General features: G+C 37.2%; 1 protein-coding gene across 6 annotated transcripts in view; it reads left to right on the forward strand.

Annotated features, from left to right (window-relative positions):
• The first annotated feature begins 5,238 nt into the window (after positions 1 to 5,238).
• LOC108503098 (golgin subfamily B member 1-like) overlaps positions 5,239 to 25,064 on the forward strand; it is a 37,636-nt gene continuing 17,810 nt past the window's right edge. For 2 of the 6 annotated variants that reach the window (XM_017826732.1, XM_017826737.1), the window contains exons 1-20: positions 5,239 to 5,284; positions 8,559 to 8,616; positions 9,255 to 9,398; positions 10,184 to 10,330; positions 11,274 to 11,396; positions 11,972 to 12,139; positions 12,499 to 12,684; positions 13,571 to 13,693; positions 13,867 to 13,980; positions 14,830 to 15,151; positions 15,524 to 15,633; positions 15,975 to 16,092; positions 16,624 to 16,715; positions 17,188 to 17,339; positions 20,904 to 21,057; positions 21,653 to 21,776; positions 22,626 to 22,756; positions 23,846 to 23,955; positions 24,244 to 24,412; positions 24,739 to 24,843. In XM_017826732.1, coding sequence (XP_017682221.1) covers positions 8,572 to 8,616; positions 9,255 to 9,398; positions 10,184 to 10,330; positions 11,274 to 11,396; positions 11,972 to 12,139; positions 12,499 to 12,684; positions 13,571 to 13,693; positions 13,867 to 13,980; positions 14,830 to 15,151; positions 15,524 to 15,633; positions 15,975 to 16,092; positions 16,624 to 16,715; positions 17,188 to 17,339; positions 20,904 to 21,057; positions 21,653 to 21,776; positions 22,626 to 22,756; positions 23,846 to 23,955; positions 24,244 to 24,412; positions 24,739 to 24,843 — 2,637 coding nt within the window. In that variant the 5' untranslated portion in view covers positions 5,239 to 5,284; positions 8,559 to 8,571. The remainder of the gene's footprint in view (positions 5,285 to 8,558; positions 8,617 to 9,254; positions 9,399 to 10,183; positions 10,331 to 11,273; positions 11,397 to 11,971; positions 12,140 to 12,498; positions 12,685 to 13,570; positions 13,694 to 13,866; positions 13,981 to 14,829; positions 15,152 to 15,523; positions 15,634 to 15,974; positions 16,093 to 16,623; positions 16,716 to 17,187; positions 17,340 to 20,903; positions 21,058 to 21,652; positions 21,777 to 22,625; positions 22,757 to 23,845; positions 23,956 to 24,243; positions 24,413 to 24,738; positions 24,844 to 25,064) is intronic. The other 4 variants (XM_017826733.1, XM_017826734.1, XM_017826735.1 and 1 more) reach the window with 4 other exon arrangements.

Raw genomic sequence — 25,064 nt, forward strand, 5'->3', positions numbered from 1 at the left:
TTCCTTCTTCTTATTTCCCACCTGATTAACAAAAACAGACACTAGAAGATAGTAATTTCTGCACAGTGACCAAACTCAGGCTCGTTTTAGGTGAAAAAGTATTAAAGCACTGACTCAGTGTAAAGGGGGGAAGGTTTGTAGCAGATTAGTGTCTTTTGTTGAACAAGCTGATAGTTCCTTATGCTTAAATCATCTTGGTTGCAGCATTTTTTCTCTGCTGTATAGTCAGCACCTCTCTTGATGGTGGCACTTTTTAACTTGTTTTATTGCTGTATGGTCTGCATATATAAAATATTCTGCTTTTTTAATAAGTGCAAACAGTAGCTCTGTATTTTGTCTGCGTTCAAACAATCATTTTTAATATTTTGTTTATAGCCTTGAACACTTTTTGTGTCTAATTGATCATATTTCTCCTTCCTTCCTCTTCTAGAAGCAGTTTTGAGCAGTAGAAGGCCACTTTTTTTGTTAAGATGAACAGCAACATTGTTTAATTCCTGTTAGGTTTGCATTTTCTGAGCCTGCAATGGGCTGCCTGATGAGCTCTCCTGCAGACTGTGGAACAGCAACTGCTCCTTGAATTTTGGCTCTTCTGCCACTGCTGCTGTGTCACGTCCAGATTTCATGGCCAGTCCTCAAAGACGGGTGACCAGAGCCATTAAAATCTTAGATGAAATACTGGAGTTTGATCTAAAATTCCATTTAGTTATGGTAAGACAGTCTAGTGGAAGAGCAGCAGGGCCCCCAAGTCCTCTTCTGCCAACTGGTTAGCTCCCAGCACCTGCTGGTGCCTGGAGTTATTCCCAGTCTTTGGGGTGGGTCTCACAAAATGCAGCTTGAACCCCAGGGGGTCCTAACTTTAGGTCACCCTCAGTGGGAAGTGCAGCTGCCAGGTATTTAAGACACAGGATAATGCAAGAGAAGTTCAGGGTGACCGTCTGTATCACTGTGCAAAGGTGTCTCTTGCTCTCTGCAGTGAGTGCTGGGTAACTTGCCACTATTGTCTGGGTTGTTTTGGTTTCATTTTGTAATTATCTAAATGGTTTGCTCTGCTCTGAATTAGAGGCATAATTCAAACCTCAGCCTTAGCCATTTACCTCTGAGTGTGCTTTTTATGCCAATACACATCATTTATATACTAATGGCCCTCTAATAATCAAATCTAATAATCAGAAGATGATTAGATGATCCCTGCATCTACTTCTCAATATTCATTGCTGTCATAACCAGTAGTCCCTGTTTTTTCTGGGTCACAGGTTACACAGGAATAAGAAGAAGGAGGTAACAAATGGAAGGGGTAGCAGCAGCAGAAATTCATTCTTGTGACCTATTTTTACCATTAATTCCTCTCTCAAGCCCTCATCCTGCTTTCTGCCTTCTGCATAGTGGTAACCGGCTGTCTTTGACTTGAATTTGGGCATGGAGAGCTTGGAATTTTCATGATACTGGTAGGAATGTGGGGCTGATGTACTTGGTTGATAGGAATTTGGCTTCATCCTGTGTGAAGTCCTACTCTGGTTTTACCAACCCTTATCAAAGATGAGGTGGGATGTCTCCATGTTATTTCAGGATGCAGGATACTGTGGAAAGGAGCAGATGTGTGGGAGAGAGCAGACAGGCAGAGCAAGCAATTTCCTCCCACTGCTATTTGGAATGAGAGGAAAGAGGAGGCTGACCCGTGAGCAGCTTTATTTTGTAAAAAGGGAGAGGAACTGCTAAGATAATAAAATAGTTCCAGTAGAGAACTGCACATTAAGTAACTCACTGTTGCACTAACTGAGGCATCTGGATACTGCTGTTATATAAATATTAAATGCATTTAATAACAATGGTGTTCTTCCAGCTGGAAGAGAGTTTAACGTGTCTCTGAGGGGCTTGGATCTCTCTGCTAAATACAGTCAGTTCCAGGGTTGGCATTAGAGCAAGGGAGTTTGGCTGTGCCTAAACATCCAAGAGAGCATTGTCTGCAAGATCCCCATGTTCTGTTCAGGCAGAAACAAGCACTTTTTGACTTGACACAATGTTAGTACTGCACTAATTAGGGCACTGCTAACACCATTCTGCATTTGTCTATGGGATCCCTGAAAGAAGGACCTTGTAATTTCTACTCCCATCTTCCCAAGAATAATTTATATACTGGGATAAAATCAAGACCCGCAGATGATATTATCTTTATGGGTTTATATTCTGTGTTGATCATTACAGTATGACAACTTACTGCATAGGAAAAACTGTCCTGGAGCCCAGAAAAGGGCCTGCCTTAAAAATGCTTTTGGTTTCTTTCTTGTAAATGTAATGAATCAAAAAAAAAAAAGTATTTGGAGCAAAGTTTCCCTCCTGATTAACAAAATCTCTGCATGTTATGCAATGTTGGTTCTATTTAAGTGTTTAGGAGTCTTGCATTGATTTCGATGCTCCCAAATCCAGATCCCAGCCCTGTTATGAGTCTGAGTTATTCATGGCACACTACTGTTGTTCAGGAATAACAATTTAATTCCTCACTGCACAGCGTTGGCTTGATGTTTAGTACAATTGAAACCAGCCACTTACACCATTTTGATGGCTAAAGATGAGAGTGAAGCACGTGCACTCCCATTTTCTCCTATTTCAGCTATTCAGAGATGCTGCTTTGGGGCAACTTTGGGAAAAGATGGTGCTATGGAGGTACTGCAGGATGGGGATAAAATTACAAAGGTTACAGGTTGAATAGATGGACGTTGTGGTCAGATTCACTTTGGAATTTGTCTGGGAGGCTGCTGTGAACAAAATTAATTGGAGCAGGAAATAGTGCAAACATGACTGTCTGCCTTGTGCTCTGCTAGGTGTGTGAGGAGCACAGTGCAATAATGAGAATATTGGCTTAAAACTTTCCATTGTTTTAAGGATCCAAGTTTCCTCTGGGTTTCATTAAAATGCACAATATTTTTGAATCACTCACTAGCCCAGCAGTACAACAAGGTGTTTATTCCCCAATTTATATCCCACACAATCCTTATTCTCCAGGTGATTCTCCAAGAAGGGCTCTGTGTCCAAGCCTGCAGTGCTGGAGTTCATTCCATGCTCAGACTCCTATTTCCAGAGATGCTAATGTCTTCCAGAGAATTTCACACATCCATCATCAGCTGACATGTCACTAAGTGGTCCAGGCTTGGTGAGAACATGCACAGCTCAGAATAATCATTTAGGTTGCATCCAAAAAAAATGAAGATAAGAGTCTGCAGCGTTGCACTAGGAAAGATTAAAATTATTAAAATGACAAACACATCTTGAAATCTAATTTCTTGTCAAGTCTGATGGGTTTCTTCTTTCCTGCTCCCAGTCATGTTAATGTTGTATGCTCCTGTAAATTAAGGTTTATTCTCTGTCGGTGGTCTATAGGATGAAGTGATGCTTGTCTGGGGAATGCTAGGGCTGTAGCCCATAATCTAGTGCCAGATACTGCTGGAAAGCTGCAGTTTGCACACAGCTAAAATGACTATCTAAAAGATCACAGAAGACAAAATACAAAAGCTGCTGCTGTCAGATATGATGTACAGCTTTTCTACTTGTATGTTCTACACCATAGAAAGATGGAGGTGGTTTTCTTTTTTTCTGCTTAGAAAAAGGATTTTCAATCCATTCCTCTCCCTGAAAGCTAGATCAATAAAACTATTGTTATGAAAATTGCTCTCCTAACTGTATAGCAACCAGTTTTTCTAGTATGAAATTTTTTTAACTTTATTTTTTTATATATATGTATATATATATAAAATTCACATTATACACTGCAATGTAATGAGGTGGTGGAATTTTACTGGAGACTTTGGCATTGTTCAGCACAGGCCAGTTGTGAATTTTTGGGATGCTGTGCACCTATACCTTTACTAAGAGGTACTTTGAGACCACAACTGAATGAAACTGGGTCTCTCTTCAGGAATTTTTTCGGAGTCATTCACTTTTCCCTGATGATGTTTATACACATTGATGAGGTCCCCTCTCAGTCATCTCTTGAAGCTGGACAGCCCCAACTCCCTCAGCCTTTCCTCATAAGAGATGCTTCAGTCCCTTAATCAATGTTGTTGCCCTGAATTACCTTGATCTCATTTTTTAATTGTCTCGGAGGGTCATTTTTTATTTTTCCTTGGTTTATGTTTTTGTTCTTCATAACTTGTAATGTTTTGCTTCTGATGGAGCTGATTTCTCTACCTTGCTAAAATAATTACAGCTGAACCTGCTTGAGACAGAGGCACTTAGAAAATGGGGAAGTTTCAGGTTCCTAACCCTTATTACAGTCAGATTCCAATTAACTTCTCTGTTACAAATCATGCAGTGTTAGCTCACTTCACAAAGGAATACTTACTGTTTGGTATAAAAGACACATTTAGATGGAATATAGAAAGTTGACATTACTTTATTCAGTGTTGAGGTACACGGGGATCACTCCACAAAACATGTACATCACTTATCAAACCTTTTAATTATTTACGCATTTCAGGAAACACAGGAATTAGTTCAATGGCTTACAAGTCACATAGTTCTCTTTGTTAATTAGTATTCTATCTTCTATCAGTTATTGGTTTCTCGCTTCTCATGCTAATTAGTCCACATTTGCAGTCTTTTTATTACCAGTCTTCCTGTTATCTTTTTATTATCTTTTTGCCAGATAGGGCATCTCTGGTTCATGTAACGTGTGTCTTCGTGGTAACTGCATTCTTGGTGTCCGGGTCTCAACAATAAATAAATAAATTCCTCTCCCAGGTCTAAAAGAAATGAAGCACATCAGGCCTTAAACTTCCAATTTGTTTTTCTAACACACGGACGCCCCTCAGATCTTGTCATCTTGCATGAAACAAGAATATCCCCCTGCTGCTGCACAGGCTCCTTTTTAAAGGGATACAATTTGTTCGGTGACAGGTGTTAAATCTCATCGCGTTTTTCACAAAGCGACGCGTGACCACCTGAGGGCAGCACAGGCCCGGTGGGTGGAGGTGCGACACAATACATAATACACAGCAGTGTGTAGGAGACGTGTGTAACTCGTACGGAGGGTCCCTGTTTTTTTCACGAGAAGGAAGTTTAGGAATAACGCGACATAAACAGGGTAAAAATCCCCAAAAGCCGTGTGGAAGGCGGGCAGTCCTCCGGGCCGCCAGGGGGCGCGGCGGCGCGGGCGGTGGCGGTGGCGGTGCCGCTCCCGGCGGGGCGCGGCGGAGGCTGCGGGGCCGCAGAGGCGGCGGCGGGGCCGCACCGGGGGCTGGGCGGGCTCGGGGCGCTCGGGGGGCTCGGCCGCCCCTCCGCCGCCCCGCAGGTGAGTCCGGGGGTGGGATAAATCCCTGCCCGGCTGAGCCTCGGCCGGTGCGGGTGGAATCCCTCGGGGAAAGGCGCGGGGGGGTGGTGGTGGTGGTGGTGGTGGTGGTGGTGGTGGTGGTGAAGTGCTCGGGGGTCGTGCACCCCCAATCCCATGTGCTGCTGGAGCCGGGATGGGAATGATGGGAGTGATGGAAATGGCTCATTCTGTTTCTGTCTGCCTCCCATGCACCTGCGCTGCTGGGGTCTGCCCTTAGAAAATAGTGCTTCGATTGTATGTTATTTTTATTATATGTCTATATGAAATAATACGTATTTATTATAGAAATTAATATAAATAATATGTATCACCGAAATACTCTTAAAATTGTTATTTTTGTTATTTATCGGTTTTATTATTTATTGTTATTTTTATTTATTTTTTATCTATATAAAAGATTTAATCTATAAATAGAAATGTATATATTATTGAATTAATATAAATACTAATGCGTATTATTATTAAATTATTATGCATAATAATTTATACTATTATAAAACAGTATATATTTTATATATACTATGTAGTATATATTATATATGCTAAATAGTATATATTTTATATATATATATTTATGCTGTTATATACTATTATTCTTTAAATGTGGTCAGTGTGATCAGGATATAGTGCTTGTAACAGCTACATAAATATATTAGTATATTTTTACAGAGTGTGTGTGGTTTGGTTAACACAGCTCCAGTTTGTACTTCTTGCCTATATGTCATATGTTCGTGTAGATTTTGCTCAAGATTTTGCCCAGGTTTTGGCCAGGAGCTCTTAGTTCATACATGACACAGATCTTTTGAAAACAAATTTGTCTTGTTCAGCAGAAGAACCAACATCCAGACAAGGGTTAAACCAAAAGTGTGCAGATATGAGGAGAAAATAATTCTATTAAAATGGTTTGCTTTCAGTGGGTGTGTTCACAGCAGAGAGTTTTTCCAGGAAATGGATTTCAAATAATAAAAGGGATTTTATTATTTTTTACCCTGGGATTTTACACACTGTGTTTTTCTGCTTGTAGAAGAGAAGGAGGAAGGGAACTGCCCTTATATTCCTTGGTACTGAGAGGGGCAGAGTTCTCCCTCAGTGTTTTTTTCCACAGTCTATTTCTGCAAGAGAAGGGGGAAAGGTCCTTCCTTAACAGCTTGATGGTGAGAACTCAAATAAGTGTTCTTCGAAGGCTTTTTTTTATCAATATGATTTTGGAATAGATGTGTGAAAAGCTAGACAAACACCAGGAGTTCTGTGAGAGTCAGAAGACTGTTCCTCTACCTGGGTAGTCACCCGGAGAGGGTTTTGTAAGATTATAGTTCAGTGTTTTGCCATGTAGTTGGTCACCCTGAGCTGCGGGACTTGTGTGAGTGCTGCACAATGAGCTGCTGCCCAAATCTGTATGTGCCCCTTGTCCTGGGCCCTGTGGTATCTGACTGAGGGGAGGAAGGTGGCTGGAAAGTGCCCAGGTGCATAATACCTTGTTAGTTTTTCTTTAGTTGGATTTGGCTGCAGCTGGTAATGAATGAATATGAAGGCAAAGCTGCCACTGGGACTTTTCTTTTTTGGTAACGTCCCGTTGTGATAAGAGCTGAAAACTCACTTGTACTTTCAGCATCAGGAGAAACTTGTTTCATAAAATTAAGTGGCATCTCGTGGAATTTGTGGAAGATAAGATTATCCTGCTGTTCTTCAGTGAGGAGATCAAACACCTGGAGTGTGTGGTGGATGCAGGGAATGGTTCTCAATGCAGCAGGGCATGTAAGATGAGCGGGATGAAGGGCTGGCAGTAATGTGAAACCTTGACAGTGAGAGTGAGCAGCTTGAACTTGAAGAAAAGCAAATATCTGTCATTGAAACCTTCAGAGAGGAGAGCCACAGAAAATTTGGACTCCCTGTTTCTCTTATGCCTGGTGCCTGAGAGTGTCCTAGGCACAGTCTACCAGAGGAAGGGAAATGGGGATCAAAAACTTACCTGAATTGAGTTTAGATGTCCTTCAAGGAGAAGGGATCAAGTTGAGTGGTCCAGAAGCTTTAACTTCTTGTCTGTACCCCAGAAAAATAGGAAAAATACATTGTTGTTGGGTAAGGAAAGCCTGGTCAGTTTTATTTCCCAGCATGATCTGGAAAACTTGTCAATATTCAGTGTCATTGGTGTAAATAACTGCTCCTTTCTGCTGCGTTTTTAAGGTGTTCGGGTAGGAATGCTGGCAGGTGAAGCAAACAAAATGATTGCATCAGTCAGGGCTGGAAATGAGCTAAAAAATTCATAAATTAAATACAAATGCACCACTATGTTACATCTAGTGAGTCATTGTGTCCTCTTTGTACCCGGGTAACCCTTTTATGTGTGTGGAAATGAGCTTTTCACTGAGAACAGGTTTGATGTTACAGCTCTGGAGTAGTTGTGAGAGGAGTTTTTTACTTACAGGTTCTGTAATTCCCATCCCCAAGCCCATGGTTTTAATGTTAGGAAAGATCCCTGGAGAATCCAGTTTGGCCTTGGAGGTGATGTGGGCCATAGATTGCAACCTGTGATTCCTGAGTTTAGCTTGGAAGTGCTAAACAGCTTTAAAAGCAGCCTCTGCTATCAGTCTGCATTCTTTTAAAGATAAGACATGTGCTAATGTTGATTATAAATTGCTCTCCAAATTCAGGGTTGGCCTGGGAATGCCTATTTCAAAAGTCTCCAGTGCAGATTACAAAGGACACATGATTTTCCTCTGGGTGTTGCTGTGTGAGAGGGAGAATTACTGAGCAGGTGCGGTGCTAGTTGTGTTTTTCAGATGTGCAGCAGTCACAACAATTAAAGCAGTTGGTTCTTTAGTGGTTTGTAGCTTTCTGTATGATTTGTTAGAAATCCACACTATTTTCCTGCAGTGACAGGCAGTGTTTAAGGTCAGGTTAAATATTAGCAGACTATATGTGGTTTGTATCTTCTATTTATATGTTGGAGAAGCAGCTGTGCTGAATGATAAAGACTTTTTATGGATTATTTTTGGTAGTAGTGGTGTTCTACTGCCCAGCAGTTTTTAGAAAAGGCATATTACACATATTTCATACATGATGTCATTATTTCTCAACAACTGGTAATATGGTGGAGATCAGAGGTGCTGTCAGAGTGAACAAATGAGTTTCAAGCATTTCACAATGAAGTACATAGGGAGAAGTCTGAATTAATTACAGCTTTCTGAGAGTCTCTGTTACTTACTGTGTTCTTATTTCATTTCTGTTTTCAAAGCCATCGTGGAGCTATGTGGAAATGGGGTAGTGGAGATGATTCTCCATCCAAAACAGTAGTAAGTGCTGAATTACTGTTAATATCTTAAGAATTTAATTTAACTTTTCTTATACTAATCATATGTATTTGCTCTGTTATAAAAGAGTTGTTTGACTAGCTTTGCCATGACAGTTCTAGGACTCTAAAAGTCAGGTTGTGTTCTTGTTTCTTATCTACTTGGTGTTTAATCTCTCATGCATAACCCAGCTGCTGTATTCCTCTTCCCTCTGCTTATCTTGCCTTGAGGAAACATCTGTAGGAATTATATAAGCTTTAGCCCAAGTGTATTTCTGTGTAGAGTAAGTTCAGTATCAATATTTTATTGATATTTATTTTATCTCCCAACACTGTTGGTTGTCACAACACAAATGCAATGAATGAGGAAATTCAGTTTTAGATACCTGTAATGCTTTGATGGTTTTGCTGTAATTCAAACTAATATTCCTAAAGCAGTTTTCAAGATTTACAGTTCTATGTGAGGATCAAACTTGCTAAAAATGGCCTGTTGTAGGGACGTATAGTAAATGTAAGTTTTAATATTTAATTTAATAAGATTTGCTGAATTTAAAAAAACCCCAAAACTCAAGACACCAGCTGCAGGCTTTTTGAGGTTGTCTGCAGAATTTTGTTTGATCCAAGCACAATTAATCCCTGCAGGCTGCAGGCTCCCAGGATGCAGGAAACATGTCTGTGATGGATTTGACTGAACAGCTGACAAGCACTGAGCAGCTGGTGGCACAGCTAAAGGAGCTTGTCAGGGAGAAGGATGCTGAGCTGCAGAATAAAGACCTTCAGTTAAAGGTACTGAGTGTGTGTTCTGTCAAAAAGATTGTTTAAAAGACCCCTTCAGTCCTGTTTATAATGTTTTTATAGATACAAATCTGTTACAGTAGCTCGAGGAACATGGTCACATGGAGCTGTTATGGTTTCTGGACATTGCTACTTTTTCCCAGCATGTGTTTTGTTCCAGGATTGAACTAGGAAGAATTTATATCTAATATCCTAAAGATTTTTTGGGGGGTTGTTATTCTTTTCTCTGTTTTTTTAAACACTCGTAAGGTTGGTCTGTTCCTGCAAGACTTATTTTTCCACTTTTTATAAAATACCTTCTGTGGTTGTGAGCAGCCAAGTGTTAAAATATTGAATTTTTTAAAATTCCACTGTGAATTAAGTAATCTCTTTAAACAAAACGAAATGAACTTGTATAGTATTATAAAATATTATTAATCAATATTATTATAGAAAGTACAGTATTTTGTCTTCCTTTTTGCATAAAAAAATAATTCTTCTTTTTAAAAAATCAAATCCAGAACCTGTACAGCGCTGAAAAAAACATGAAAATTTGTATCATAATGCTCTGGATTCTGTACACTAATAATAAACCATGTGCTGAAAGTTTAAATAATAGAAAGAAAACTTAAATAATGAAAATGAGACATTGCAATGTCTCATCGGGGAGAGATTTTTTTCTTTATCGCTTCAGATTTCTCCCTCTCCTTTTTTTTTTTTTTTTTTTTAATGGAAGCACTGAAGGAAGCAGTTGTCCATGGAGCTAATTTAGTCCTTCATGACTTTGATGTTTGTAGGAGGAGAAGGAATCTGCTGATGCCAAACTTTCCAAGCTGAAGCTGCAGAACAAAGCCAAAGTTGCATCATTAAACTCCCAGTTGGAAGAGCTTAAGAAGCAGTTACCAGTAGCAGGAGGCTTAGAGGCAAAAGCAGAACTAAAAAAGGTGAGTGTCCTCACATTTTAAACCATATATAATTCCTGTGGGCAGTTTGCCATGCTGGATTCCATGTGGAACCAAAGTTCATATTAGGATCAGGGTGCTGTCAATTCATCTATGTTGCTATTTAATAGTTTTATTTTTCTACAGACATTTAGAAAATGGTACATTCCTTTCAAATTGTTTTAGTAAAAAAGAAATTCTTACTGATCTTCATCTTATTATCAGCTCAAAGTTTTAACACATGTGAATCAGGAAGGAAACATTTTGAGAAGAAATGAAAACCTAACTTATTCCTTAGGAAATGGAAAACTGTCCTTGGTAGCAAAATTTACATTAAGTGTTGGAATGTTTCATTTAAGTGACAGGTGTTTTACTGTTAACAGAGATCTGTTTGTAGTAACACAGTTGTGCAAGTAGACTTTTACTTCTTCAAAATAGCATATTTGGACTTCATATAGCTTCTAAAATAACTTTAGTGAGGCTTTGGTATTTTTAGGGCATTTGTTTTTTAAAGCGGTGCTGAAAGGGAACAACAACAGCTTGTTGCAGTCCCTAATTGTCCTCAGAAACATACAGTGCCATTATTTATGATTCTGATCTATTTTGCTAATAAAACATGCTTAGCAATTGCTCTCGATAACATATTAATAGTGTTTATAACCCAGCAGTTACACCTATGGAAATTACGCATCAGTAATTATCATTAATAATTTAAATACAGAGACTTTTACGAGCTTAATACAAATTCTATGCCTGGTTTGTCCAGCTTCTACATGGAATATGGAATATATAAGAGAACTGAAACACAAACCATGAGTAAAGCCCACTTTTTCTCGCTAATATTATTTGAGTAGGTAGAGGTAAAGAAGCCAGGTGTTACCTGTTAATGGAAAGCAGCAATGTTTTCCCTATTAATGGAATGCAAACCTCCCTGTTTTTTTTTCAGGCATCAAAAGATGGTGACCAGGAAAATGCTGCAGCAAATCGTGGGAAAATATTAGTGCTGAGAAGGAGAATTGAAGAACTGGAATCCCAGATCACCCAGAAAAATGAGGAGTTACAAAAAAAGGTAGCATTTTGCATGATGCCAAGTGTGTGGCTTTCCACATTTGTGTATAGGATTATGTTTAAATATATTTATTTAAATATGTAGTTAATTCTATGCTACTAAACGCATATTCTGAGAGTTTTCTGTTGAGTAGAGGAGTTTATATGCTACAACTTCCCTGAACAAATGCAGTGGAATTCTGTCATTTTGTCTTCAGTGAGCAGTGAATCCTGAATGAATGGAATAGGATACAGAAAGATGAACTTTGTGGGTATTTAAATCATGTATTTTGAACAAAAATTCTGGCTTGCTTCAGTTTTTCTTGTTGCAAAAATGAGTCACAGCAGGAAGAAATGTAGGCAAGGGCTGATTACATGTGTTCTGTGGACATGACTGTTCTCTCGGGAAGGTGGCAGGAATGTGAGCGTCACAGAGAAAAAGGTTCAGTAAGTAAAGATTATACTTAAAATTGAACCAGTTATACATCTGACTGTAATTTTTTGAGTACCCTAATACAGGCAGTAAGGAAATAAATGCAATCACCTGTGCTGTGGTTGAGGCAGAGATCTTGAGCAGTGCTGTGTTTTCACTTGCAGAGTGCTGAGCTGGAGGCCCAGCGCTGCCGTGGGGCTGAGATGGATTCCATGCTGGCAGAGAAGGAGAAGAGATTGGCTGAAAGGGATGCTTATATCATGGATTTACAGATGGCCTGTGGCTCCAGTGGGGCTGCCAATGAAATACCCCTGCCCAGTGAAGAATTGAAGGTATATCAGCACCTCAGATATAAACTCTCCGTAGAGGTTTCAAGGAATCGGTGAATTCTGATGCCTCTCTGAAGCACAAATCCTCTGCAATTAATTCGTGGGAATAAAAATTCTTCACTGATTATTTTCTTTTATATTTACTTATAGTTTCATTTCTCTTTATTCTGTTGTCATTACTGCTTACACCAATTAGTAGCAACTTCAGAATATGCTGAGAAATTTAATTCCAATTAAAACCCAACCTCAGTTTTGAGTTTAATGTTGCTCTAACTGAGGGAAGGGCTTCATGAGTGCTGTATCTTTTTTTTTTTTTTTTTGGTGTCTATTCTGCTAATTGTCTTCTGGTTTGCAATTTAAAGAATCAGCTAGCAGCTAAAGAGTCATCACTGCAAAGCATGGAGATTCTGGTTCAGAACCTTACCAAGAAGGTTGTAGACAGTGAAGAAAAATGTAGCTTGTTCCAGGAACAGATTGAGAGCCTTAAAAATATTCAAAGCATGGAGAGAGAGTTTTTCCAAGGAAAAGAAGCCTCACATATGAAAAATGTAAGTAAACATATTGTAAAAATATTGATCATTTTTTGTGAGAGAAGTTGTGTCTTGGCTGTAGTGTTTAGGAAATGATATTTTTCATTCTAGATAATTTTTGATTAATGATCTATATAGTGTTCAGATGAAATTGTTAAATAATACTTAAAAATAAAAAAAAAAAAAGTGGAGCTAGGGAGCATGTTACCCACTCCTTGATGTTACCAGGCTCTTCTACCTCCTTTGGAAGTTAAAGCTCAGATTTTAATGTGTTGTGTGTGTTTTCTCAGCATTTGAGTTCTACCACATATGAAATTACTCATCTCAGTGTTTCCCACATCACTGGATGTCTGAGTTTATTTTATCTGTAACAAAAATGTTACCTTTGATCCTGAGCAGACCACACCTGTTCAGCAGCACGCAGGGAATTAGTTTGGATCCAGGAGAGAGAGAAGACAGACGGCTGAGGCTGTAAAAGCCATTTTGGGGAGCAGATGTCACTCAGATACAAATTTGGGTAGGACACAGGTGAATTTATTCAAAATGTCATTAGCAAGATTCCAAAAGTTAGATCCAGTTCTTATAAAAATGATAAGAGGACTGAAAAACACCTTGGAAGTAGAAAACAGATTTTTGAGGAGCAGACGGCTGAGTTTCAAAGCTGCCATTTGGGCTTAATTGATAGAAAGTTGCTAGAAATGAACGTGATATTTGACTATTTAGCGTATTTACTGTTAACTGGAAGTAATATTTAGGCTTAAATGGAATCCATTATCTTGCAGTGCCTTTAGTTAGACAATGGAGTGTACTTCTACTTACAAAAAGGACTTATAAACATTTACTTTTAAAAGTTTGCTTACACCTTTGTGGTCTGGTTTCATATTTACTTTCTTTGTGGTTTTAGGTAGGTGTGCTTCAAAAAATCATCCAGGAGAAACAAAAGGAACTGGAAGCACAGAGAGAAAAGCATGAGCAGGAGCTCTTTAGATTAGCTGCTAAATCTGATGCAAGTGCTGACCTAGAACAGGTTTGTTGCTTTGGAAACTCAGTAGCTTGAATTTGGAATCATAGAATTACTGAACTGTGACACAGTTCAGATGTCTGGCTGGGAAAATAAAAATCAGTCTTATTCATTCTCTTCTGAAAGTTTTAACTGCTTTATAGATTACTTGATTATTTAATTTAATTATTTTTTTCTAGCTCCTAAAGGCCTTGAAACAGAAGCTCCATGAAAAGGAGGAGGTCATGCTTGGAAGGACACAGGTGATAGATGTCTTGCAAAAGGAACTGGATGACAAAGACCAGCAATTGAAAGTAAGAAATGGCATAAATGCACAACTAAATTCATAGGTCATTTTCAACCTCAAAAAGCTGTCTGGTTTTACATGAAGATTAGTTTAGGCAGTTCTCTGGGAGGCTTTGACTATTTGCTAGTAATGCAACTGTAGTTATTGAGACAAATATTAATTCCAGTTGGGAAATTACCTTAAAGGAGAATTAAAGTCCATAAAGTATAAGACTGTCAGCTCTCACTCTTACTTTGTCTTGATAATTTTGGGAACCTGCCACGTAGGGAAGACTTTGCTGTCAAAAGTTTTCAGTTTCTCTAGTTAGCGGCTGCAGTGAGCCCCAAAACTGAGGTTTTTTGTTCCTGCCAAAGAGGGTGTTTTGCTAGTTTTGTGCCTTTCCTTTTGCTGTGTTGCAAAAGCAATACCTAATCAAGGTTCTTTGTGTTTAAGCACCTGCCATGATCTCTCGTTTTAACCTCTGAGTGATGCTGCTTCAGTTCAGCAGTGTAGAAAGAGGATGTTGTGGTCTCTCAGCTAAAACAGGCACATTATGGCCTGTCTGGAGTGCCAGGTCCAGCACTTCAGCCTTTTTCCTTTTTCTTCGGTATTTCATAGAACCAAACATTCTTTTTTATTTCATTTTCACCTGTGGGAGAGGTTGCATGTGGTGCACTTAGATAGTGATGCCATTTAGATGAAGTTTTTTGAAAGTTAGAGCTGAGAAGCTTTTGTAGTAGAGCCAAGTTACCAACAGTAGCCCTAATTTTTGATTGTAATGTATGTAGGAATACCAGTATAATATTTGACAGTGGTAGCAAAAATACTTTGCATTTAAATATAACTGTTTTTGTGTGTTGTGTTTATTTTTTAACAGGAGATTAATGAAAACCTGAAACGTCTCCTGTCTGAAAAAGAAAACCTCCAGTCTAAACTGGATGCTGAGAAACATGTAATGAGAGCCCAATTAAAAGACATGATGGAGAAACATGAGCTTGAAATGACAAAAGTTAAGGAGAAATATAATGCTGAACTACATGAAATTCAAGAGAAACATGAAACTGAGCTGCAAGAGAAGGATCAGGCCCTGTTTCAGCTTCAGAAACAAGTGGCAGAATTGAGTGGGAGTGGACAGAGTAACTCCAAAGAAGCTAAAGATCTGGAATCTATAACCAAAGAGAAGATGGAAGATTTGGAAGGTATCCTTTTTAAACAGTTGTCGAATGGAAAGGGTTTCTTTGCCTCAGACTGTTGCGTATTTTAGGCCAATTTTGTACCTGTTGCAAGCAGAACTACATTAAATTTAGTGGAATATTATTGCCACACCAATTAAAGTATCTATGATCAAGTGCTGTAATAATGAGGATTAGAGGATCACCAAGACAATCACATGAGCTATAAATTTCTCACTACGTTTCTAATTGTTATATTTTTCTGTAAATGCCTTTTTCTTCTCTAAGTGTATAACTTCCAATTGCTAAAGGAATTAACATAGTTAATCTTTCTGCTGTTTTAAATAGTTTTAAATAGTTTTAAATAATTTTAAATAATTTTTACTTCTTGTTTTTTAGTACAAGTGAAATTAAAAACAGAAGAGGCCAGCAAATCTGAAGCAAAGTTTCTGAAGATGAAGGCCTGGTCTAAATCAAGAATCAAACAGCTGGAGGATGAACTAAAAAATGTATGTGTAACTTTCTTTAATACTCCATGTCTGTCTTAAACTACTGTGCTTAGAGATTTGATTAAAGAAAAGTAAAATATGGGATAAATAGAATATTAAAATAATTTACTTGAAGAATATATGAATAAATGTATAAAAATGGAATGGACAAAAAATGTTGCTACAAGATGAAGTTTAAACAAAAATAGTACAAACTGATATTACTAGCATTCAAGAGTAAGTTTGTTAGAGATGAGCTACTTTATTGCACTTTAAATATTCCTAAAAAATAAAAAAAAGGTTGCATTGACTTCACTGTGCTTTTGCTGCATTTGAAAACCTGTGACTATTTTTTCTTTTAGTTTTCCTCAAAGAATAGTGATGTATCTGCCTTAAACAATCGTGTCTCAGAATTAGAAGTCGAAAATAAAGAACTGCAGTCAAAACTGCAATCGTTGTATGAAATCAGAACTCACAATGGTAAAAGAAAATCTTCTTTTTCTTTTTTCAGTTGATTCAAAGTAAAGAGATAAATGAATTTTCAGTTTCCAAATGTACTTTTTTTTCAAAACCAGATTCTGAAGTAACTTCATGCAGTTTTTAACAATAGCAGACAGTGTTTTAAGTCAGAGTTTCAGCTCAGCTTTGCCTTCCCTAAATCTACCTGTGCATAATTCTTGTTGCATTCAGGCTTAGGCAGAATAGGTGTAAACTTTTCAGGAAGAGGCATCTTAGGAGGAAAAATGAGACCAAATATACCTGGAATATTTATCAGCATGTATGCAATAAACTTTTGAGAGCAGTGAGTTGCAAGTAAATTAAGAATTATCTTTCCTTTTGTAAGGATTTGAGAGGGAATTTTTGCTTAAAACCCCAGGTAGTTTAAAGTAGAGCTCTGTTATTAATATTGCATTTGCTCTGAACTTTCATTTTGAGTATTTCTTTTAAATTTTTATTCATCTTCCATTTAATTATGTGTCCTAATGAACCCAATTTATTATGTTTTTGTAGAAGAACTGCTGAAAAAGCTGGAGGTCTATGAAGAGCAGCAAAGGAAGCTGCAGGCTGATCTCGATCAAGTTACAAAGAGAGCAGCTTCCCAGGTTAACTTGCAAATTGATTTGTATGAGTTACTGATTAATGGTGCTAATTGGACTTTGAAAAGTGTCAGCTGGATTTTGGAGCTGAGAATTAATTTCGTGATAGATGGAATTGTCAGTGTCAGTAACTGTTCAGTTGGATAACAAGATGACAGCTTTTGAATACTTAAAAAGATTAATTACTACCTCCTTTGCCATGTACCTTAAATTACATTTTTCCAAGCAGTTTGCTATTTATTTAGTTATGTTTAACATGAGTTATCAAAGTGTGGCTGTTATTTTTGTAGGCAAAATATTTTTGATACTATATGAAGTGGTGGGGCTTGTTTTTCACATAATCAATGATAGCAATTATCACTTTCATAGATTTCTTTTATGCAAACTGGTGAATTATAATGGCTTATCAGCTAAAGTATTATTCACATTTGCAGTGGGGTTTGGTAAATATATTCTAATGCACAATTTCTCTCGTTAGGCCAGTGAATCAGGTAGTGTGGATGAATTGCAGAGTCAGCTCTTGGAATGGCAGGAAAGTGTCCCAGAGTCAGAGGAGTCCCGGGATCAAGTCAGAGAAGAAAAATCTGCCATGGCCTTGAGGATGGCTCAGATTGAGGAGGAGAGAGAAGGTGAATTGCTTTATTTACAGTACAATAATCATATTTTTATCTATGTGTATGTGTGTGTCTGCTGAACTTCAGGCTGAATTGATAGCACACCACCATGACTCATTTCTGTAGTCATATAATTTGTATAGTTAGTGAAATTGCTTAAATTTGCAATTTCTACTTTTTCTTGTTTCTTTGAGTTTGTTTTTCATACATTCGTCTTTTTTTGAATAATTTTTATGAGTAGTTGTGCTTGTTCTGTTTGCCATCTGAGCTGCTGCTCTGTAAGACTCCTTGAACTGACCTCAAAAGCTTACAGTCAGCATATGATAAATAATAAAAGTGGTAAAAAAAACTTTAATAGAGAGTTCCCCATTGAAATATTAAAGCTGCCTGCCTAGAGCAGCTGATGAAGGTGTGGGGGACTGTAGTGTTGGTTCGAATTTGATGAATGAAGGTGTTGCTTTAGCAAAATGTGCTTGATATGGAGTTTCTCTTTAAGAAATTCCTTACTAATTCCATATTTAGAATATTGTGTAATCTGTTAATAAGTGTCACTTGTATAGACCAGCTGAATAATGTTAACTGGCTGTGGCTTGGAGCTAGTTAAAAATATTAAATTACTTACAAAAATAACATCTCAAGTAATGTCAGGTTTTATAGTTTGTTAAATTATGACTTAATCAGGTGATGAGAAACTTAAGCAGTTTCTATTAAAACTTATGAAAGTCTGGTTAAATTTCAGGTAGTTTTTACTGGTTTTTTATGCCAGCTGGGTACTATATTGTAATTTTTGTCCACTGAGTTAACTGTATGGGGATTAATGACAAATTTTAATGCACAGGGCCTACCATCATAGTTACTGCAGTTAGTTAATTTGAGCCTTCTCTTTTTAATTGCAAATTGATCATGAAAATGGAAAATAGTTGAAGTTCAATGTGTAAGCACAGAAATGTTTTCAGGATCACGACTCTTCTTTTGAGGGATTTTGTCATGTGATGCTTTGGGATTGAAAGAGAGTAATATCCCTCCATTAAATCTACTTGTGGTGCCTACAGAGCCACATGCAACATTAATAACAGTTGTAAAATTTCCTCTGCCTCAGTCCGGGTTTAATTTTGCATTTTTTTTCCCCTTGGGATGAGCATGACCTTTCTGTTTCTTTTTTTCCTGCCGTTCCTGGTGAGCCCTCAGCGTCCCTTCCCCCTCCACTCCTCCCTCTGCTGTGATTTGGGCAGCCAGGGACAACAGTTTCCCATCAGTTTTGTGCATGCAGGTTCCTGCAGCAATGGCAATTGTAATGTTCTGCTGCTGATTTCTTCTTTTTTGGCTTTTTTTGGGAGAAAATCGCCAGCAGTACCTTATAAAATTTGCCATTGATGGTATGTGGTTCTTAGCAACACGTTGTAACAAGTGCTGGGTTTTAACTTCAGTTTCTCCTGCCTTGCAATACCTGTTTCTTCTTTTGCATTAACCAAATCATCTCTATATTTCTTTGTGGGAACAGCTGACTCCATATTGTATTTCTTGGCTTGCCACAAGTGGTTGTGACTAAGAATGAAAATCACTTCAATATTTTTGGTAGTACTTGAAATCCAGTAATATTTTAAAAAAACCCTCACACAATTATATTCCCTTCCATAAATAGCAGAACTTGGCTGCATTAATATTAGTTACCAATAATTTAAGCAATATATAACCCCACTACTCATGCCATCATGGTCTGTGACAATTTGCCATATATGACAGTTGTCTCTTTTGGGCTGAATATGTGGGGAGCTGCAAAAGCTTAAAGGATGACAATATTAGTTACATTTATAAATCTGGGGCTTGTTTCCTCTGCAGATCACCAAAGATTGTGCTACTTAGCATGAATAGTGACACAAGGAAATACAAACACATCATTAGTTAGTTTAAATGCACTGTGTATCTGAAAAAAGTTATTCTAGAAGTTTTTCAGATTTTTTTAATGTAATTGCAAATGAAAAGCTCCCCCCCCTAAGCATCTGCAAAACATTAGAAAATATATTTAATTACTAATTGTTGTTAAAGCAATGCTCAATTTAACTGGAAATGTTTTAACAGTTGTCTGAGTGCTCTAAGTCATTCTAAAGCTCCAATTTCTAGCCTTTCATTTTCATGTAACAATGGTAATTTTGTTTTTTTCATTGTCAGATACTTAGGAGCCTAAATATTTTGGATTCCTAAATGACCGTGTCAAAGAAGGGGGTTAAATTCTTATCTGGAATAATGTTTATTCCTTGAACCCTTTCACTGAGAACTCTTATAAGCAGAGGTTTAAGACCAGTGATCAATATTTGGCATTTTTTTTACAGCTTTGAAAAAGTATCTATAATGATTAAAAAAAAGTGTAGAATCTGAAAAATAAACAAAGGTGTGTAAAAAAAAATGCTGATAAATTGACAGTGCAAGAAACCAAAGTGTAATTTAAATCAGAAGTGTAATCCAGTTTATCAATCCCACTTTAAAAGAATCATTAATTTTTTTTCTTTAACTTTTTTCCACTAATCTTTTCTGACAACATGTTAGATGTGTCGTTTTGAAATATTACAGGAAGAATTTAAATCTATCAGGTGTTAGAGAATTGTGTGGTAATGAAATTTGTGGGATAAGTAATCCTTGGACAACTCAATTCAGAGCAGAGTATTCCCGATAGGCACGAATCTCCAAATAGTTTCACAGATGCATCGACATAAGTTCCATGAATTTTGCATGAGCACAACTGTGGATTGATGTGGTTAAAATTAAAGCCAAATTTGTAATTATCCAATTAATTTTTTTTAAAGTATGGAGCCACCTTTACTTTCCCTTCTTTTCCCTGGCTGTTGTGTTTTGTCTGCTTCGCATGAAATGTCCATTTCCTAATCTATTCCCCCAAATATGTTTTGTTGTGTCACAAAACAGATGGGAATGTCCTTTAAATGACAAATCATTTCTAACAATAAATAGGATGCATACCTAAGCTTTCATGTTCTCAGTTTATTCAGTGTGTTTATTTACTAGTGATTCTGTATTTGTCTTAAAAAGAGTGATGTAACTAATTTGCGATACGGTGGTTTGATACCAGTTCGCAGTGTAACACGTGCTTGTGACTCCCTCAAATTATCTGGCTTTATAGCTCATACTAAAATCAAAGTTGGAAGGGACACGTCATTTCTGTAAAAATTAATGTGATTGTTCAGATTATGCAGTCACCAGCTGAAAAAACTGTGGTTTTTATCACACAAATATATTTTAAGCTGGTAAATTGAATTGAGGTGGAATTTGGCATTTAAATTTTTTTTTGTGTATTGGTATAACCTCACCCTTTCCACTCTCCTGTGTAAAGTCTTAATTTAGAGCTGGTGAAGAAGTGCAGTTAGACTTCAGTTTGCTTCTTCTTAGTGAGATACTCAGACTTTATGTTCTACACAGCAATGTTGGAGGGAAATCACAAGGTGAACGCAGTGGATTTTAATCTTTAATCTTGTTCCTGTCAGTGATTTGTAGGGTCTTCACCCTGTCCCTGGTCTCTCTTCATGTAGTAGTGTCTGATATAAATGTAAATGCTTTCCTGTGGCACAAAACTGATTGAGGATGACTGGTTCTTTCCTGGCTGCTCCAATCCAGCCATAGTCTCAGGGCAGCAGGAGCTGGAGGAGGAACTGGCCACAGCTCAAGGAATGGGCAGGCTGCAGCAACCCAGGAGGAAAGGCAACCAGACCAGCAGGAAGCTTCAGGTGGGTGAAAAGAATTAAGTTTATTTTTACTTGTATGTTCATAAAAATATGGGGAGTGATGTTATTTATGTGGTGCTTTAGACTTCAAAACATCAAAGGCTTTTTTGGTTTAGATACAATCTATACAAATCTCTTGGTGGAGCTCGATTGAATGATTAGTACCTGTCCATTTAGGTGGATTTCTAGGCAGTTGGTGCTGTAACTTGCACAAAAAATGATAACTTTTGTAAGAATTAGGATGTCATAGTCACATCAACATATTGGAAGAATAATTTTATGATTAGTTAACTATAATATCTTGAGAAATCAGGGGACCAATTAAGGTATCCAAACATAGTTATCCATTGCCCTCTCAGGTGCCTGAGGGTATTTTTAAAAGCTGGCAGATACCTTAAAAAACCTGTGGGAGACTTGGCTTTTCTGGAAATAATAGCTCCAATGTCCACAGTAATTCCCTATATTTGCATTTAGGCACCTGAATTGCTTGCTGAGTTTTAGGCCTTTTAATTGAAACTATGCTTTTAGTAACAGAACTGTTTTACCCTTGCTGCATTTCTCCTTTAAATTCAACTTCATTCTCATGTTTTATGTGTAGGAAGAATACAACTTTGATGGCAAACAATGCTTTCAGGAGCTGAATGTCACCTTGGACAGCACTGACTCGGCTGAAGGAGAGAACATGGGAGGTTGGTGGCCAGAGTACCCTTCACCTAATGCAGGTGTGACAGCAACTAGACAGTTTATTAAAGCATGCACACAGCATCTGTATTTTGTGTCCACTTTTGTTTTCAAATTCAACTAACAGCCCATTTGTGGTGTATTCTAATCCTTGTTGAATTTTTTTGGCTTGTGTTTTCTCCCGTTTCATTTCAAAGCATGTGCGTGCTGGATGAACTGCCTAGTTCTGCTTCAGTAGTAGCATATGGATCTGGCTGGACACTGGGATTGGATGAGCCTTGGTGCCCATCAAATATCCTCTGTGGCAAGATCATGGGGTTTTTTAAGTTATGAGTCTTGTACCTGTGAATGTGTTCCCAGTTTATATCACAGTTATGTCGCAAACTAGAATTGCATCCCATTGCTGTTTGCTTTTCATCCAAAACCACAATTCTTGATTTTTAATGCTGATGTTTTTATATCAGTGGTAAAGATTGCAAATACATCTCGTTGTTAAGATGGAATATGTTCATTAACAAATTTTGATACATACCAGTTTATTAATGATTACTTAAGATCTGATCCTGCAAGTACCTGATTAACTCGTGGTTTAAGTAACATGGGCCACACTATTGATTGAACCACAATAGTTGTGTCTCAATATAAAAAGAATATTCCTTCTCTGAGTTCTTGAGCTTTGCAACTCTATTTTGGTTTTTCAACAGTTAAGGGTACTTTTGCCATCTAAATTTTGGGAACACAGGACCTCAGGCATTTCCACGAGAAATGGGTGAGGTCTGAGTGTGCCCAGCACTGGTGAGAATCATGAACAAAAAGCTGAAACCATTTCTAGACTTCAGGGATTTTAGTTGACTTCTCTTGAAATAATTTTTCTCCTTTGACTTGAGTAGGTTTACGGAGTGTGGTGGAAGAGTTGGAATTAGAAAGGAATCAACTGCAGGAACAAATTCTCTTTCTGGAAGAGCGTTGTCAGGATTTGGAAGACAGATTTCAGCTTCAAGGTAGAATGGAGGCTCTTCAGGTGAGCTTTTGAGTTGTGTAAACCTGATGATTCAAGAGAATCATTTTACTCTCAGTTTATGTTCTTACAATCATAGCCTACAGTATGACAAACATCAATTTGCAGCTAACAAAAATGGCTAAAGCCTAATTTATACTCATAATTACGTTGGTAGAGAGTGTACACTTACTACATTATGCTCTGAAGTTGAAGCCTGTTGCTTCTGTTCAGCTCATGGAGAAACATATTTAGGATTAAGCTTTTTTATTTGTTGTAGAAACATAGGAAAAGACAACATAATTTTCATTATTCTTTGTGGAGGCCTTTGTCAGAAGGTCCAGAATTAGATTTTGTTACTCCCTCTTCTTTACATCCCTCAAGTTTCTTTTCTGTGAATGTGTATGTCGTATTTATATATATATATGCACATTTATAGAAAAGAAACTGTATAGAAAAATAATAATTGAATATTTATATATATACACAATCTAAATTTCCAATATTAGACATATATTTATATTGTAAAATTATTCAGTGAAGACCCCACAGAGTAAAGTTCTTTTCAAAGTAAGACTTAATATTGCGTGACTGACAAATTACAATGATAATTTGTGAACTTTTTTCACTAAATGACACATCTGATCTCTGACTCAACCACTTGGTGCATTACTCATAGTTCTTTATGAGTACATATATTAAAAAAAATATAATTTTCAAGTGAAAGACAAGCTTATATTAATTATTACTTGAGAATCTTGTAACCAAGCCTTTCAATACAGGTAACGTTTGGTGTAGAGGAAGAAGGGCAGTCATTGAGGGCTGTACAGGTGTGTTCTGCCTCCTCCAAAATGCCGCCTTATTTTCATGACTGGTGACAAGTGTGCCATGTTTGTCCTTTTTGCTGTTGGTTCTGGATGTGTTTTGCTTTTGGTTTTTTGGTTGCTGTTGAACAATTCCTTTAATTTATTTTTTTTGTGATTTTATTTTTGAATTGGTGCAGTGGATCTGACTAGAGTAGGAGATTTGTACTGTGCTTAAAAAGCCAGAAGAGCTGTGTGGATATTAATTTTCTCTTCATTATGAATAATCTTCGTTATTGTTTTGTTGCAGAATGAAAATGAACGTTTGCAAACTCAGCTCACCCAATTACGCAACCAACAAATGCGAGATGTGGAGAAGCATCAAATTCTCATCTCTGGCTTGAATGAGCAGCTTAAAGGGTAAAATGAAGGTTCTTTACAACTCCAAGCATGATTAGCTTGCTTTTAAACTTCTAATGAGGAGTATAATCTCTTAAAACACTTGAAAAAGAGTTCCTTGATTCATGTTTCTGTTTGCAGTGATATTATTTTTGTACTTGCAAGTTGTTTTCAGTCCTAATATTTTTGTACTTGAAAGTTTAAATGGAAGTATAAAAATAATTACTCTCTTAGAAAAACAGTTTGGGGCTGGTAAGTCTAAAAAAACTTAAGCTTTGTTTTCAAAATGCCTAAATATTTTCTTCTTAGATTAAGTGACAGAAATAGTTTCCTTGAGAATTCACTTGGAGAAAAAGAACAAAAACTGTTGAGCATAACAGAAAAACTGGAGCAAATTGAAGCTTTGAGGAAACTGCTTCAAGAAAAGGATCTTCTCAACAAAGAGCTTGGTGAAAAGTTTGTACATACTGAGCAAAAAGTAAGTTAAATTTATTAGCATTTCATTTATTAGAACTAATGAGCTTTAGCCATAACTTTATTTTCCCAATCTGAAGGTTCTGCTGTGTTTTTGCAGTTCTGTTCATTTAAATATTTGCTTTAAGTTTGGTGTAAGGATTTCTTAGACCAGGCACAGCTTTGCATGAAAGTATTTGCATTTTATTGGGGTGATAAGTTATCATGGTTTATTAACTTAAAAGTAAAAACTTCTCTGTTGTGTAAACTCAGTATTATAACTGGTGACATCAGAATTTTAATATAATTCTGTTTATTTCTATCGCATGAATTTTTCTTTTTGATGCTAAGCTGAATGAAGCCTTAAAGAAATGCAGTGTGTATGAAGTGGAGAACACTGAGCAGAAAGCAGTCATCAGTGATCTCACAGAAAAAGTTGCTACACTGAAAGAAAAGGTAACTCCTAAAAATAAAGTAAGAGAAGAAATGTTATATTCTTTTGTCATGGCCTACTTAAATGTCAGCAAAAGTAACAGCATTAGCTGCTTTAAATTTTATACACTGAACCTTCTGTATGCAAAAACAATCTAAAGAATAACATGGTTACCTTGTGATGTTACAGTTTGGTACAGGTTGTTACTTTAAGTACTTGATCTACACGCAGAATGTAACTTCTG

The sequence above is a fragment of the Lepidothrix coronata genome, unplaced genomic scaffold (genome assembly GCF_001604755.1).
Source record: "Lepidothrix coronata isolate B3197 unplaced genomic scaffold, Lepidothrix_coronata-1.0 Scaffold130, whole genome shotgun sequence".
Lineage (NCBI taxonomy): Eukaryota > Metazoa > Chordata > Aves > Passeriformes > Pipridae > Lepidothrix > Lepidothrix coronata.